The sequence below is a fragment of the Montipora capricornis genome, chromosome 11 (genome assembly GCF_036669925.1).
Source record: "Montipora capricornis isolate CH-2021 chromosome 11, ASM3666992v2, whole genome shotgun sequence".
In the NCBI taxonomy this organism is placed as follows: domain Eukaryota; kingdom Metazoa; phylum Cnidaria; class Anthozoa; order Scleractinia; family Acroporidae; genus Montipora; species Montipora capricornis.
The window spans coordinates 12,088,178-12,103,502 of NC_090893.1; the positions used below are offsets into that span (position 1 = coordinate 12,088,178).

The following is a 15,325-nucleotide window of genomic DNA, read 5'->3' on the forward strand; positions in this document are numbered from 1 at the left end:
GTGATTAGTAGTTTTCCTCCACAGGGGACCTATCAGGCCATCAAATGTGGACAAGCTATGCTGGACCAGAAAAAGTATTGGAAAATATTGCTACTGTTAGTAGCAAGATACACTCCAGATTTCCAAAGATTCCTGTATTTCCATTAATTGGTAATAATGATCTTCCAGGACATTATGTTTTACCAAACTCAACCAGTGATTGGTACCAGAAACTTTTGTCTACTGGCACCCACTTATTTTTGTGTTCTGGGTGCCCCAGTTATGTACAACACAGGAGTGAGCAGTTTTGAACAGGACTTTTTTGGAAGGTGGATACTACAACACTACCATTGCAGGTATGTCTTGACAACAGTTATAGAGTTATCTTTTGACTCATGTGCGCAAAAAATAATTTCAGCATGTATCTTAGCTTATTGTATTTGGTAAGTAGCATTTGACACATTACTAATCAGGTAATCACACTCAGGCCTTTAAGTCCACACAGTCATAAAACAGCAAGTTAAGATTTTTCAGCATGAAGTCAAAATTAAAGAAAACTTTTATCAATATATTTTATTGAGTCAGACATACAAACTAATTTAATTATCATTATTACTACTTTAGAAGATAAATAATAATAATAATAAGACCAACTTTATTAAATATTGAATTCAATGAAAGGGAAGGATACCAGAGGTTATCCCTATCAAGAGTATCTGCCCGCAGCCAAATGTAATTGACTGAGAGTCGATTTTGATGAGGGAGGAAGACTGGAGTACCCAGAGCAAACACCCTCAGAGTCAGGTTGAGATCACCTGAAACTCAGCCTACATATGACCTGAGGCCAGAGTTGAACCTAGGTCACAGAGGTGGGAGGCACAGTTGATAACTGCTAAACCACCCTGACTCCCCAAGAGTACAATAAACTAAAAGTGCAACTTGTAAATTAAGCAAATTTAGTAAAAGTAGTATTTATACTTTAATATATTTGGAAATAAAAATCTAGCTCACTTGAAAAATATCCAGAACCTTCAATTGTGGACTTGAGTGTCAAATTGACATGTTGAGATTTCATTAGGTTTGGTTTGCTTGTTCAGGTTAGGTGGCTGGACTAGCTGTTCCTACAGACTTAATTAAGTTAAATGGCCTGTGGTTATAGCAAGTTATTTTGCAAGGGTTTTATTTAATAGGGCTTTAAGATGCGTTTATAAAGCTTGACATAACCTTTGCGATGTTTCAGGTGGTAAAATTGTCCTGTTGGTTTTGAACAGTCTTTACTGGTCTGTAACAGTTGAAAGAAGAGTTGAAACTGATCAGAAAGCTTCAAAGCAGTTGGTTTGGTTAGAGGAGCAATTATTGCTTGCCAGAAACCAAGGACAGAAGGCCATAGTTGCCAGTCACATACCAGCAGGGTATAATATTAAAAACTAGATCATTGGACAACAATGATATATTTCACAAAATGAAAATCTGTATGTATTTTGCAAAATTGTGACAAAAATTTGTACTTTGGGATGATCTCCACTAACAGTGAGGTGAATTGGTCACATGACATAATGGTTTAGATTTAACACTTCTTCATTCAGTTTCAAAAAAATAGCGATAGAAAGAAATAAAAGTAAAACAGGACAGAATTATAGCTCAGATTTGGCCATCTTAGGAACAAGAGATTCAGAGGATAAGTTGTCACTTAAAATTTTTATAATAATTATTATGTTCATGGGTATCTGCACGTCTATTCAAATAACTTTGTTTTTCATAAATTCTGTGAGGTTGCTAGGAACAGCCTTCCACAGTCTTGCTAAATAAATTCCAACCTAGCTGGAAAATGAGGACTTTTTTTAATAATTCTTAAATATCGAGTGCACCATGTAAAAAGTTCCATTGGAATCTGATCCAGTATTATATGAAAAGTATTCTGAAACATTTTGAATAGATACTGTTCTTAAGTTCATAATTTTTCCAGTCAACTTGCAAAATTTGGGCTTGTTTTGAGTGAAACTAAGAATCGACCGAAATTGTCACTTACTAAGGTTTATGCATCCAGCCCTTCAATTGTATTTCTAACATCATGCATTAAGTTATTGACAGAGAGAAACTTGTCAGTATCATTAACAAAGGAACTGTAGGCTGCCATGGTGTGATCATCCATAGTTCTTAATAGACTAATTGGATTGAGCCCAGGAATTACATACCTTGATGTAAATTATGTGATTGCCTCTGTGTGAGAATGGTGAGGAGTGACCGGTGCATTATAATCTGGTTTGTCTGTGAAGGTTGAAATTGATACTGAAGATGACTCCCGCTCAGGTTGTTGAGGTATATTTCTTAATAGCGTTTAAACTTCTTCCTTGAGATTTGCAAATTATTATCACCCTACTGATAAAGGTTTTTAATTTTGGTGCTTTGTTTTCTTTACGTAAGCTAGGGCTTCAGATTACTCACAGAGCAAGATCTGAATGTGTGAACTCCCTTGGGTCCTGCATGCTGCTTCTGAGGGCTTTTCATTACTGGCCTCTTCCCCTTTTCCTAAATTTCAATCTTATTTTTTTAATATAACTGCTTTCTGTTTAGTGGTTAATATGTAAGTGGTAATACTTCATTACTGGTTATTACAGAATTTGTAATATGCTGTGCCATCGTCGGTAGTCGAGGGAAGACTCGTGCAAATGGAAAGGCTGGAATTTTGAGTTCTTACAAGTTGAACAGATCTTGAAACATTTTAAAATTGTGTTTAGAGTTGACTCATATTCTTCAAACCCATTTTGGTTCAGTAACTACACAGATGACTTTGTGAGGATTGTTGCCCAAAACTATAGTGATCTTGTTATTGGTGAGTTTGCCTTGGCGTTTTACCCTTATTTGCCATTAGTCACTCGTGATTGTTGCAAAATTGAAAGGGAATGTCATATGTTTGGGCTTTTCATAGTGAGGTAAATCGAGCAGAAAGGTAGAGTACAGGCTAGTGTAAGCCCTCAGAGGCTTCAAAGGGCACTCAGTAGATTAATGTCAGCAGTGTCAACAAGAACATCTGCCTTAAGTTTCTTTCATTTGTAGATTAATCTCAAGTTTGATACTGTTAATGTAATTATTGTTACTGAATTTACAACTCCCCTCAGGAGGTTTCAGAGCCAATCAAATAATTCATGACTTTCAGAACAAGATTGATTAAGCTATATATCATGACAACATTTAAAAAAGAAGATTTGAAAAGTGGTACCAAGGGTAGCTCCCATGTCCAGTCTATGTGCATAGTGCTATGGTGCCTCACTTTACTTTAATGAGACACTCAAAAGAAATTTCACCAAGTGGGAAGTATACAAAACATGGACCATCCCTGTGAACTCGGTCCATGGACTACCCCTGTGGACCCGGTCCATGGACTACCCCTGTGGACCACCCCTCATTTTACAAAGTTAAAGAAGAAAAATCTTTAGACAAAAGAGGGGCCTGATCCTCCCACTTATCTGAACAATTTAAGCAATTGTCTCTTTGTAGACACTTGAAAAAATCAGGTGGCCTCAACGGGATTCCAATCCATGACCTCTGGGATGCCGGCACAATGCTCTACCAACTGAGCTTTGAAGCCACTCAGTTGGGAGCAGGTCAATTTGTTGGGGCTCATTTGTTCTGATGAAGGACTTTATGAATGGAATGACTTTTCATTGAAAAGCAGGTTATATCTAGACAAATCCCTTTGGAGCCACCAAATTGGTGGTATAAGTGTCTACAAAACAGGCAATTGCTTAAATCAGTAGCCCATAACTAGGAGCGAACAACAGCTCTATATTCCTGCTAATAGCCGCGTTAGGGTCACCTAACCGGAATTGTCTTTCTCTTTTGCAGGAAAGGTAGTCTAAAAATAGATAGATCGTTCATAGGCCCCTGGTCTATAAAAATACTGTAACATAGTGTTTTCATAGTGTTTTTAGTGAAAGATCTGGTGAGTTGGTTTATGAGGATGTTACACCTTTCACTGAAAGCACGGTTGATGACTTATCATGTTCAGTGGCTGATGTTTATAACGTTCTTAGTTCCCTTGATGTAAATAAAGCGAATGGTCCTGATGCAATCTCACCTAGAATTCTGAAGGAATGTGCCGCTGAGTTGGCACCATCAATATCACAGCTGTTTAATTTTTCATTGGTTCATGGCAAGTTACCAAGTGTCTGGAAATCTGCCAATGTTGTTCCAATTCATAAATCTGGCGAACGCACTTTGGCTGAAAATTATCGACCAGTTTCTCTTACAAGTATTTTAGCAAAGGCCTTGGAGCGTATTATCCATAAGGATATTATGAAGTTCCTGACACATCATAGGCTGCTGAGTGAGAGCCAGCATGGTTTTAGAGAAGCTCGTTCATGTGTTACTCAACTTCTTCAGCTGCTACATTCATGGTTCAGTTTTCTTGAGAAAGGTGCCTCAGTCGATGTGATCTTTTTGGACTTTGCAAAAGCCTTTGGCAAGGTTTCTCATCGTCACTTGCTTTATAAGTTGCAGTGTTATGGCATTTCGGGGTCATTTGTTTTCCTGGTTTCACGATTATCTGTCAGACCGTACACAAAGAGTCATTATTGGAGGTCATTCATCAGAATGGATGGAAGTGTCCTCTGGTGTCCCTCAAGGGAGTATATTAGGGCCACTTCTTTTCCTGCTGTATATAAATGACTTCCCCCTAAATGTACACTGTAAGCTGCAGTACAGAGCTTTTTGCTGATGACAGTGTACTTTATCGTAACATCACATCTGTAGATGATTGTGTTGAGTTTCAGGGTGATCTTTTGTCTGCTGCCTCCTGGTGTGACTTGTGGAAGGTAACGCTGAATCCTGAAAAGTGTAAGGCCCTACATGTTACTAAGTCTAAATGTCCTTTAGTTCATCAGTATGTGATAAATGAGAATAATCTGTCGGCTGTAGATAAACATAAGCACCTGGGTATTTGGATTGAATCTTCTTTAAGGTGGGATGCTCATATCAATTATTACATTGTTGGTAAGGCAAATAGAGTGTTGGGTCTAATAAGGAGAACATTTGGGCCGAAAGATCCTGTGGCAATTAAAACAGCTTTTAATGCTTTAGTTCGTCCTATTTTGGAATATGCCTGCCCAGTGTGGAACCCTTATTTGGTTAAACACATACACAGTATTGAATCCATCCAGCGTCGTGCTACCCGATTGATATGTGGATCTGATAAACCTTACTCTGAAAGGCTCACTGAACTGAACTGGTCATCATTGGAACTTAGAAGGAAATACCTCTGTTTGCTTCAGCTTTACAAGATAATTCGTGGCTATTCTGATATTGACTGTACAGCATATGTGGATCTGACTGGCCCAACAAGAACTAGAAGTAACCATGACTTTAAAATTAGACCTAAAGCAGCAAGGACAAACTATTTTAAATTTTCATTTTTTAACCGTTACGTTATCTTTGTAAATAGATATAAGGTCTTAGATTTCGTACACATTGTGAAATTATATATTAGATATACTATTCTTAATTGTTTTAACTTTTATTTCTGGAGAGCAGTTTTTATATGGGAATTCAGTTTCCCCCTATTGCTTTCCTTTACCTATTGTACTTTTGTATATATATTTTCTTTTGTACATTGGTAAGAAGCTTTATTAAACTTAAACTTACACTTAAACTTAAACTTAATTAGCTCCTAGTCATGGACTCTTGCTTAAATTTTCCAGATAAGTGCAAGGATCGATCACTTCTCTCTTTCGTCTGAAGATTTTTCTGCTCATAAAACGTACTTAATTTACAAAATGAGGGGTGGTTGACATGGGAGGTCCATGGACTGAGTCCACAGGGGTGGTCCATGGACCTGGGGTCCATGTTTTGTATATGTCTCACCAAGTGAGACAAGAGGACCAAATACAACTTTCTGAAATTCTGTGGATGATGTGCAGATTTTGAAACCTACCAGATGTAAGGATTTAACATTTGCAAGGAGTACATCCAAAAGTCAGCCTCTCAGGGTTGAATAATATTGTTTGTTACTAATTGTTATTAATGGTGTCTTGTTTTTTCAGGTCAATTCTTTGGTCACACTCATAAAGATGATTATCGTCTCCAAACGCTTTCGTCAGACATTACCTTTAACCAGCGTGACCCTTCAAAGTCATTTGTACTTTTAGCACCTGCTATTTCACCTGTTTACCACAACAATCCAGCATTTAGGTTGTTTTCCTTAGACACAGAAATATTGGCCCTGATCGATTTCACTCAGTATTTCATGGATCTTGTAATGGCTACAGGTAAAACAGTGCTTAAGAAATTTTGGAGATACACTGTAGTGTTGTGTTTGAAAAAATAAGGAAACATGAACTGCAAGTTTAAATGTCCTTTTGTTCAAACAGACAATGGTCTCTTCGTGGCTTGGTCATTGTAAACACACAAATGTTTCACTTTTTTGGTGATGACTCTTTCATTTGTTTCTGAAGTGACAAAGAGTAGCATCAAAAAATGAGTGTTGAGTCATGTTTTATCAAGCGTGACTGCCTGTCGTCTCCGGCCCTGTACTCAAGCCATTAATTCCTTGTGTGTCAATTGACAGGCCATACTGCCTCCGTTCAGGCGAACATGTTCCGGTGCGCTTTGTCCCTAAGACAAAGCGGTTCGCAGATTTCTGCACTATTAAGTATCAAGATCAGTTGTAAACCTCTTCTGTTATTTTTTTATCTGTTATTTAGTGCTTTTAATCATATTTATATAATTATCTATTTGACTGTCTTATTATTGTATTGTCTTCTGTTATTGTCACTGACCATCCTTGTAATTCAGCCTTTAGGCCGTGAGAGGGATATCAATAAACTATTATTACTATTATTATTATTATTTGAGACTCGCTGATTGCTGAGTATCAAGTTAGTTGTGAGTGTACCAAAATTAACTGGAACAAAAAAAAGCCTTGTGAACATAATAGCAAACTTTAAATTAAGGCTGCAGTAACTTTGTATATGTACATACTAAACAAGGGGACTCATTGCTTTACAAAACAAGTTTCTGGCAGTTGTTTAGGAATGCAAATGATTTGAGCTACAGTGTTACAATAACATCATTATACCTCCTTTTTACTGTTATGTAATCCCAATTGCCTTACTTTGGGTCAGGTTAGGGTTAGAGAAAAGCCCATTGGATTGACTCTAAAGTTATTTATCAGCAGACTACACTTCTATGTACTATATTTATGGGAAGTTGCACAATAATGTATTCCTGTAACTTTACATCAACTATTTACTTGCTGCTTTTCAGAATTCTCCAGTCCTGTATGGCAATTAGATTATACATTCAGCAAGAAATATCCATCAAACAACACATTTATTGATGCAGAAAGAATCAACAAACTTAACCAGCAGTTACTGAGCCAAACAAGTAACAAAGTCTGGAAAGGTTATGTGTTTTCAAGGGAAACGAACTACCAGCCAATGCCATATAACAGGTTCACTCTGTACTGTGCTATGAGATTTGTCCATTTTCAAAACTTCCATGTATGTATTAAGAAGTACAATGTACCAGGTGGGTAATCTCATCCCAACCAGAAGCAGAAATGATCTTCGATAATGAAACATGTAACATACAGTCCATTATTTTTTATTCTGAAAAGGGGCATTTTTAAAAATAATGTATGCTGCAGCTAAAGTTCTAGTAAGAAAATGTGTCATTTCTCTTTACAAGCACACAATGACTTAAATAATTATTGTTTTGTAAATTCAAAGGTAGTCAGTATGTTAGTTTGAGCTTTTCAATAGACCAGCAGGGTTTCAATAAGAGCAGGGCCCAGCGAAATTCACCAGCTATTGCGTGTGAACTCACAGGCTCCTTTTCCTTGGAAATTACCCCAACCTTTACGAATAAAATGAGAAACATTCGCACAGAAGACAAGCCTTGGATCAGAAAAGATTTGTTGATGAGAAACAAAAGAGACGCCTGAATTCTGAGTAACGGTGATCAAGGATCGAGCACACATGTTTACAAGGCAGTGGTCTGGCGGTCCAGTACGGTGTAAGCTGCCTGATTTCCTAACTACATTTGAAGCGTGACAAGGCGACAAAATGTCCTTTCGGTCACAACAGATGACATACATTCTGTATACCCAGCTGTACAGAATGCAAAAGAGCGTTAAAGGAGTCTGTGTCACGCTCAGTTTTCGCATCTTTTCAAAACGTAAAATATATCTTGCCATCAAATTTAATTATTTCAAAAATTTAGAGTATTAATGTATTCTCTTAAAAAAGAGCCAAAAATTGAATGATATCAATGTTGTGTTCGAATACCCTGTAATGCAAGAAAATGCATTTTAAGAGACCCAAATTTCAAAATTTTCCCAGGGGAGGATGACCCTGGACATCGGAAAGCGCACCTTTCATGGTGTGCATTGTCCATTTGTCGCCTACTCATCGAACTTACTCATCTGATTTTGTCGCCTGCTAAAATTCTTATTGAAAACCCTGGACCAGTGTAAATGCACTGTAATCTAGCCCTAAAAAGGTGCAACCCAATGACCTTTCAGAGTTTTAATTTGAACTAAATAGAGCTGAATTAACTATGATAGATGGTATGCACATCTAGGAAGGACCAATTTTGTAACTATTCATTATATATGATGGTAAACATAGTAAGTTGATAGCGTTAAGCTTGGCAAGCAGGTTATGTAAGGTCTCAATGTCATTTCATCTAAAGCAGTAATTTGGAAATGCCAGTGGTTGGATTTTGTTTGTAAATTAAGCTTATGTGGCTCAAGGAGACCATTTTTTTTTAATGTCAGGTGCCTTTGTAATGGACTTTATCACATAATTTACATGTATGTTACTATAAATTTGTAAGAAATAGTTTTTGAGTTTTTTCAATGAAGGTATCTAAAGTAAATGCATGCAGGGAAGTGCCTCACAATGTTCATGGACATTTATCACTGTTATGTTTATTAATGATAGGTCATTTTGTTATCTTCTGATTTCTAATAAAGTTGTTGAAAAAATGATTGACCAATGATAATTTCTGGTGTCACCCCAAAATTTTGAAGCTCAAGCTTGTTCTTCCTCAGTTCCCATATTGTGCTGGTTGATAAAACTGAAAGAAGTTGCATTTGCTATTGATGCGTTATTACCTGGAAAAAAATGTAAAAATTACAGGATTTGAAAATGGAAATTCAAAGGCTCTGGAACTTCAGAGATCTTCAGGTAGTGCCTTTGGGATTAAGGGGTCTGGGAAGTACATGTACAGCAATGAAGTTAGATGAGACAGCAGAAAAACTGGATATTTAAATCACTTCCGGGAACTGCCAAGATTTTGCAAAAAGTACTTTAGTACTGAATAAGAATGAACCTAAGGGACCCATGGTCATTGGTTATGACTCACTCCCTGTAGTATGAACAATGGCATTTTGCAAAAAGTACTTGAATAGTGTGTGGGAATAAACATAAAGGACCCGTGGTCATTGGTTATGGCTCATTCCTGGTCGGATGAACAATGGCATAACATTCCCCTGGGAATGTTTCAGATTTTGACCCTCCAAAGTCCCCTTTCCCATGTTTCTGAGCACCTTCTGTAAAACAGTGGAAACTGGTATGGATCCGCCACTGAAGACGGATTCGCTTACCTTGCTTTCCACCCATGGTGTCCAGAAAAATCGGGAAAACCAGATAAGTCCCATCCAAACGAAGGTTGAGGATCACTCATCTCCAGGTTCTCTTGGTATTCATGGCAAACATGTCAAATTCCTAACCATGCATGGGGCAACGCATACCCTACCGGGGGGAAGGCTCCCTGAGGCTTAACATTGATAGGTGCATAACCCATTTACAGGCAGCTCTTTTCCATGGGTAAAGGGTGAATGATAGGGATTTCTACCTAACGGTTGTCATGACTGATTTGGAAGACAAATTTAAACTTCAGCATTATAATTTCTTCAATTTTCAACAACCTGGCCTGCGACCTAAGAATTACCTTGTTGCTTTCATTTTGTCTTTTATAATAAATTATGTGTAAAATGTTGATCATGAAATTGAGCAATTGGATTAATGGATAAGATTTAATAGTCAAGAGAAAAAAATTTCAAGCTAACAAGAGCAAGCTACCCATGGTGACCATGTGAACAAAAGAATAAAAGAAAATTTAAAACAATTCATCTCTATTTGATCTTCTTTGGTAAACTAAAGGAACAAGATTGAATTAAAAAGTAGCCGTTAGCAAAATCTGGATCGGACGGACAAAACTCGGACCAAATCAATAACAAAATTCCTGCCAAATGTAGGTCATTGACCCTAAACCCTAACACTCAACCTGCATGTCTTTTGATTTATTGCATCCACCACTAACTACTGAGAAAATTAGTTGCTCTGAGCAAAAAATGTAATAGCAATATCATAACAGCAATAAGAATGACAAGAATAACAACAGGGTGACATCCTTTGTAGACTGTGTGGGAAGTGTGCCCCAGCCTCTCCCACATCTAAATTCCCAGAGAGGCACAACGCAGGACTGAAAGTGTTGTACTTCAAGGTGTTGAGGGAATTGAGGTTGGTGGATTCTTCTGGATTCTAATCCCCTAGGGTACTCTTCTGTAGTGTCCAAACCTGCATATGAGTCACCATATTATGTGCAAGTGTACTGGTATATCCAGGTAAGCGCAGAGCATTAATTGCGTTGGCAAGGCCAACAGAGTGGACACTTCATTTGTGGACCATCATGCAGGCAGAGAAGGTGTGGGCTGTAGAGATGAGCTACCTGTTGCCAGACATTAAAAAAAAGAAGTGTGAGGAGAAGACAGAGAGGTGGGGACCTTGAAATCGAGGACTCACTGCTGCTTAAGGGAGAGAATGACAGTGCTGTAGTTCAGTTTTTAATAATTCATTTAATATCTCAAATCATTATTGAGATATTCAGACATTCCAACCCTCCCGATTTGATGTGTTGCCTCTCATGCAGTCTCTCCCTATTTTTATCAGGTTCTCCCGATTTATCATGAAATTCTGAAAACAAGGAAGAAAATGATTATTTGAAGTATTTTTTTGCACGCTGAGTGTAAAACGTTACGTATATCTCGCCCATTCTCGCCATTGAACACTCCGTGTTGTGCAAACTCATAAGAGCTCAAAACGCCAGCAGTCTTACTCCATTTACCAGCTCCAAAACTGGCGGACAAGCAACACCTTATAGATTACCATAAAAATGATGTCAAAATGCAGGAAATGTCACTTGAGAGAAACTAAATTTGCAAAATTTCCTTGAGGGGTGGGAACACCCCTAGCCCCACCTGCAGGCTCGTGCATTAGGCGCTCATAGAAGCGCATTCACCGCTAAAAAATACTCCCTATTTTCCTTCAAAAGGGGTTGGAATGTCTGGCTAGGTAGTTAGGCCTGGGCTACTTTCTGCATTTTCGGGTCTTAGGGATCTCGGTTTTCAAGACACCCTTTCTCAACCCATTGACTCCCGGCTATGGAGAGAAACTAAACAGGGTTTACTCTGTCTAATGCGAGACGATTTTACTCATCAACTGGGGGTGTCCTGAGGGGTCAATAGTTTAACTGGTCAAAAGCTATGGCCTCTCCATTAAGGATCATGGAGGTGCAAGTCTTTATTGACCCACTAAAAATATGTTAACTTGGGATGGAGCCACTAAAAAGCATCCTCCCATTGCTAGCAATAACACTTCCTCAGGTAATTGTTGCTCGGGTGGGGTCCGTGACATATTGGGTAGGTCTTACAATAAGTACGTATTGCCTTCACCTTCGTTGTGAATTAAGTCACGAAACATGAACAAAATCCTCAGCTTTATTCCTGGGCGAGCAACCAAAGTCGTTCGAGTCGTACGATTGCAAGGAACGATACGACCAGAAGGACCAAGGAGCTTAAACTTGCGCAAAGTAGAAAAGTTCATCGACAAAGCATTTGACACAAGACGAGTCAAACCCAAAGCAGTTTGCCTTGAGATCAACAGCATGGGTGGCACTGTGGTCCAGTCTAATTTGATTTATGAACGAATTAGATATTTATCAAAGACTACAGGAGTTCCAGTTTTATCGTTTGCTGAAGAATATGCTGCCTCTGGAGGATACTGGCTTGCTTTGGCTGGGGATGAGATCTTTGTGGATCCGAACTCCTTTGTGGGCTCTATTGGAGTTCTTTTTGGAAATTTTGGGTTTGAAGAATCGATTAAAAAACTCGGTAAGCACGTGAACTTTGTTTTGTAAGATCTGGAGCAGCAGCAGCGCGCACCATTGGTCATGTTCAAACGCAGATTTTGCAGATTGAGGACTTTTTTCATTTGCTTAAGTTAAGCCTCAGGGTGGTGCTGACGCAGGGGAATTTGACATTTTCATGGAAGCTAGCGTCAAATTTCCCACCCCTGGGCGCCTACAGACTGTCAATTCCCACACCCCCGGGCACCTTAAGAACATCACATTCCTGCCCTGGAGTAACTTTTTCATTAGATTCACATTCTTGGAACACCAATATTCTTCACTGTCAATTTCAAACTCCCTTTTAACAGCTGATGAAAATTTGTCATGTAACACGAAACCTTTCCACTTCTCACGGTAATCAATCAATCTTTATTTATTTAAACACAATATCAAATTCAAAGCTAAAAGCTTGTGGGGTCGAGTGCTTCCTAAAAGCTTGTGGTACTGAACAAGAACCTAACATTTAGCAAAACAACATGAACAATATTAACCAACTTTGAATCAATCAAGCATGCACACTAATACAGTGTAAAATTCATGAATATGTAGAAATATACAAAAAGCAATCACAAAAAAAGTAGAAAGAAACATTCTCGTATTTATGAACACTCCAGCAAGGACTGATAGCAGTGATGGTCCCTTATTTACCAAAAGACCAGGGGCGAATCTAGGATAAAATAATGACCAGTTTCCAAAACAACAAAAACGTTTCTGGGGGGTTCCGGGAGCATGCTCCCCTGGGAATTTTTTAGATTTTGACCCTTCAAAGTCCCCTTTCCCATGTTTCTGACCACCTTCTGTAAAACAGTGGAAACTGGTATGGATCCGCCCATGAAGACCGATTCGCTTACCTTGCTTTCCACCCATGGTGTCCAGAAAAATCGGGAAAACCAGATAAGTCCCATCCAAACGAAGGTTGAGGATCACTCATCTCCAGGTTCTCTTGGTATTCATGGCAAACATGTCAAATTCCTAACCATGCATGGGGCAACGCATACCCTACCGTGGGGAAGGCTCCCTGAGGCTTAACATTGATAGGTGCATAACCCATTTACAGGCAGCTCTTTTCCATGGGTAAAGGGTGAATGATAGGGATTTCTACGTAACAGTTGTCATGACTGATTTGGAAGACAAATTTAAACTTCAGCATTATAATTTCTTCAATTTTCAACAACCTGGCCCGTGACCTAAGAATTACCATGAGTCATATTACCTTGTTGCTTTCATTTTGTCTTTTATAATAATATGTAAAATGTTGATCATGAAATTGAGCATGGATTGGATAAGATTTAATAGTCAAGAGAAAAAAATTCCAAGCTAGCAAGAGCAAGCTACCCATGGTGACCATGTGAACAAAAGAATAAAAGAAAATTTAAAACAATTCTATGCGATCTTTTAAAGGAACAAAATTGAATGAAAAAGTAGCCGTTAGCAAAATCTGGATCGGACAGACAAAACTCAGACCAGATCAATAACAAAATTCCTGCCAAATGTTGGTCATTGACCCTAAACCCTAACACTCAACCCACATGTCTAAAGCTTTTGATTTATTGCATCCACTGCTAACTACTGAGAAAATTAAAATCCTACATGGTTTTTCAAAAGCAGCAACAAATCTTGTGCAATTATACTTTAACAACTGGAAGTAAAGAGTAAGACTTACTAATGAAATCACTAGTTTTGGAATTATGCTTCTAAAGGCAGTCCTCTGGGTTTGCCATTTGGTGCACTAAATATTATGGAATTGTTTCCAAAATGACTTAACTTACTTTGTGAACAAGTGTAACCTGTCTATGTATGTTTACCTAATTAATGATCATCAACTTCACTTCCCATGAAATAGCGAGGGAAAGATTAATCTCAGAGTGGTATGAGTGCAACTTACTTCAAGGGAACGTTTGAAGAGATAGAAGGTACAAAAGGATATGAACATTGTATTGTCAAATACTGCTATTAAGAATCCTTCATAATTAAGGCTGGCAGGGATGATGATAGACAAGAATTTGAATTTTAGTTGTTTGTAAGGATGCGGACAAGAAAAGTAGGGGGTGTTTTACAGTGCGATGCGCCTTACCGTGGCCACCCAACAAACTTTCACATTTGACAACTACGTATAAGTACGTCAACTCAAACAACATATTGAATGGTGTTCAACTTACAACCGTGCAAACTTTGCAAGGAGGGGTGGCTGACAATCAAATTCACACACCCTGATTGGGGTATAAGTTTTAAAAAACTTTGTTAGCTTGCCACGGTAAGACGTGTCGTACTGTAATGTGGCCTCTACTAAAAGGGAAGTTATGCCTCCACTGTTTAGGAATTGAATGGCGACTCCTCACTGCTGGCAAAAACAAGTTCCGCATGGATCCCTTTACTCCACTCAAGCAAGAGGATGTAGATTTTACTACAAAACGGCTTCATGAAATCCACAGCAACTTTATTGAACTAGTGAAGATGAGAAGAAAAAATGTTGATGTAAATCACAAGACTGTCTTTACTGGTGAAATCTTTACTGGTAAAGAGGCCGTATCCATAGGGCTTGCAGATAGTGTTTTCACTGATATGCGAGGATTGTGTAGGGATAGGTATGGTGAAGATGTCAAATTTGAACGCTGTGAACCTTCTGGGGGATTTCTCAAAAAATTTGAAGGTTTTGGAAGTAAGGCAAGCATTGACCTTTCTCTTAATGATTTGTTAGTCGAGTTGTCTGAGCAACAACAAAAGGCAAGATTTGGTTTCTAAATACAGCTAGTTGCTAACCATGAAGCATCATATTTTCTTACAATGCAAACAGCTTGTGTATAGTAAATCAAAATGTTGTGATCCTTGATTTATGCTGTTGTTTTTGCTGTCTACACAGAAAATAGCTTTTTCATTGTCCTGCAAAGAGTTTTTAAGAGTTAATTCACACTGAGTGTTGCAATTAAAAAAAACCCTCAAGTTGGAAAACGAAAAGTGTATCTACATGAAGTTGCTTAAAAAGACAGGGTAAAATATCACTAACAATGACAATTTGCATATCTCCTTTGCAGTCTTTCTAAAGTTTTCTAGTGCAGACAGTGCTGTATTTTAGCCTGTAAAAAGTTTCATTGTCAAACCTTACAAGATTGAAGTCCTCAGAGAGTGAATCAATGGGAGCAGTTTCTAGGTCCACTCA

General features: G+C 38.2%; 2 protein-coding genes across 2 annotated transcripts; both read left to right on the forward strand.

The window, feature by feature from the left end:
• Positions 1-6: 6 nt before the first annotated feature.
• On the forward strand, positions 7-8,965 carry LOC138024883 (sphingomyelinase phosphodiesterase D-like). Its single transcript, XM_068872074.1, is given in 6 exon segments — positions 7-276; positions 279-335; positions 1,220-1,391; positions 2,718-2,812; positions 6,018-6,242; positions 7,240-8,965. Coding segments are annotated over 6 exon segments (1,053 nt in total). The 5' UTR covers positions 7-44; the 3' UTR covers positions 7,512-8,965.
• A 2,713-nt stretch (positions 8,966-11,678) lies between these two features.
• Positions 11,679-15,123, forward strand: LOC138024934 (Na(+)/H(+) antiporter NhaA-like). Its single transcript, XM_068872133.1, has 2 exons — positions 11,679-12,151; positions 14,486-15,123. Exons 1-2 carry the CDS (start codon positions 11,740-11,742, stop codon positions 14,908-14,910), a joined length of 837 nt encoding a protein of 278 aa, XP_068728234.1. The 5' UTR covers positions 11,679-11,739; the 3' UTR covers positions 14,911-15,123.
• Positions 15,124-15,325: the final 202 nt, after the last annotated feature.

What these genes read in the sequence shown, in the direction of transcription:
- LOC138024934 (XM_068872133.1), top strand. Translation starts at nt 11,740, where the DNA reads ATGAACAAAATCCTCAGCTTTATTCCTGGGCGAGCAACCAAAGTCGTT. An exon ending in AGAATCGATTAAAAAACTCG is followed by an intron (nt 12,152 to 14,485) that starts GTAAGCACGTGA and finishes TCCACTGTTTAG; the next exon opens with GAATTGAATGGCGACTCCTC.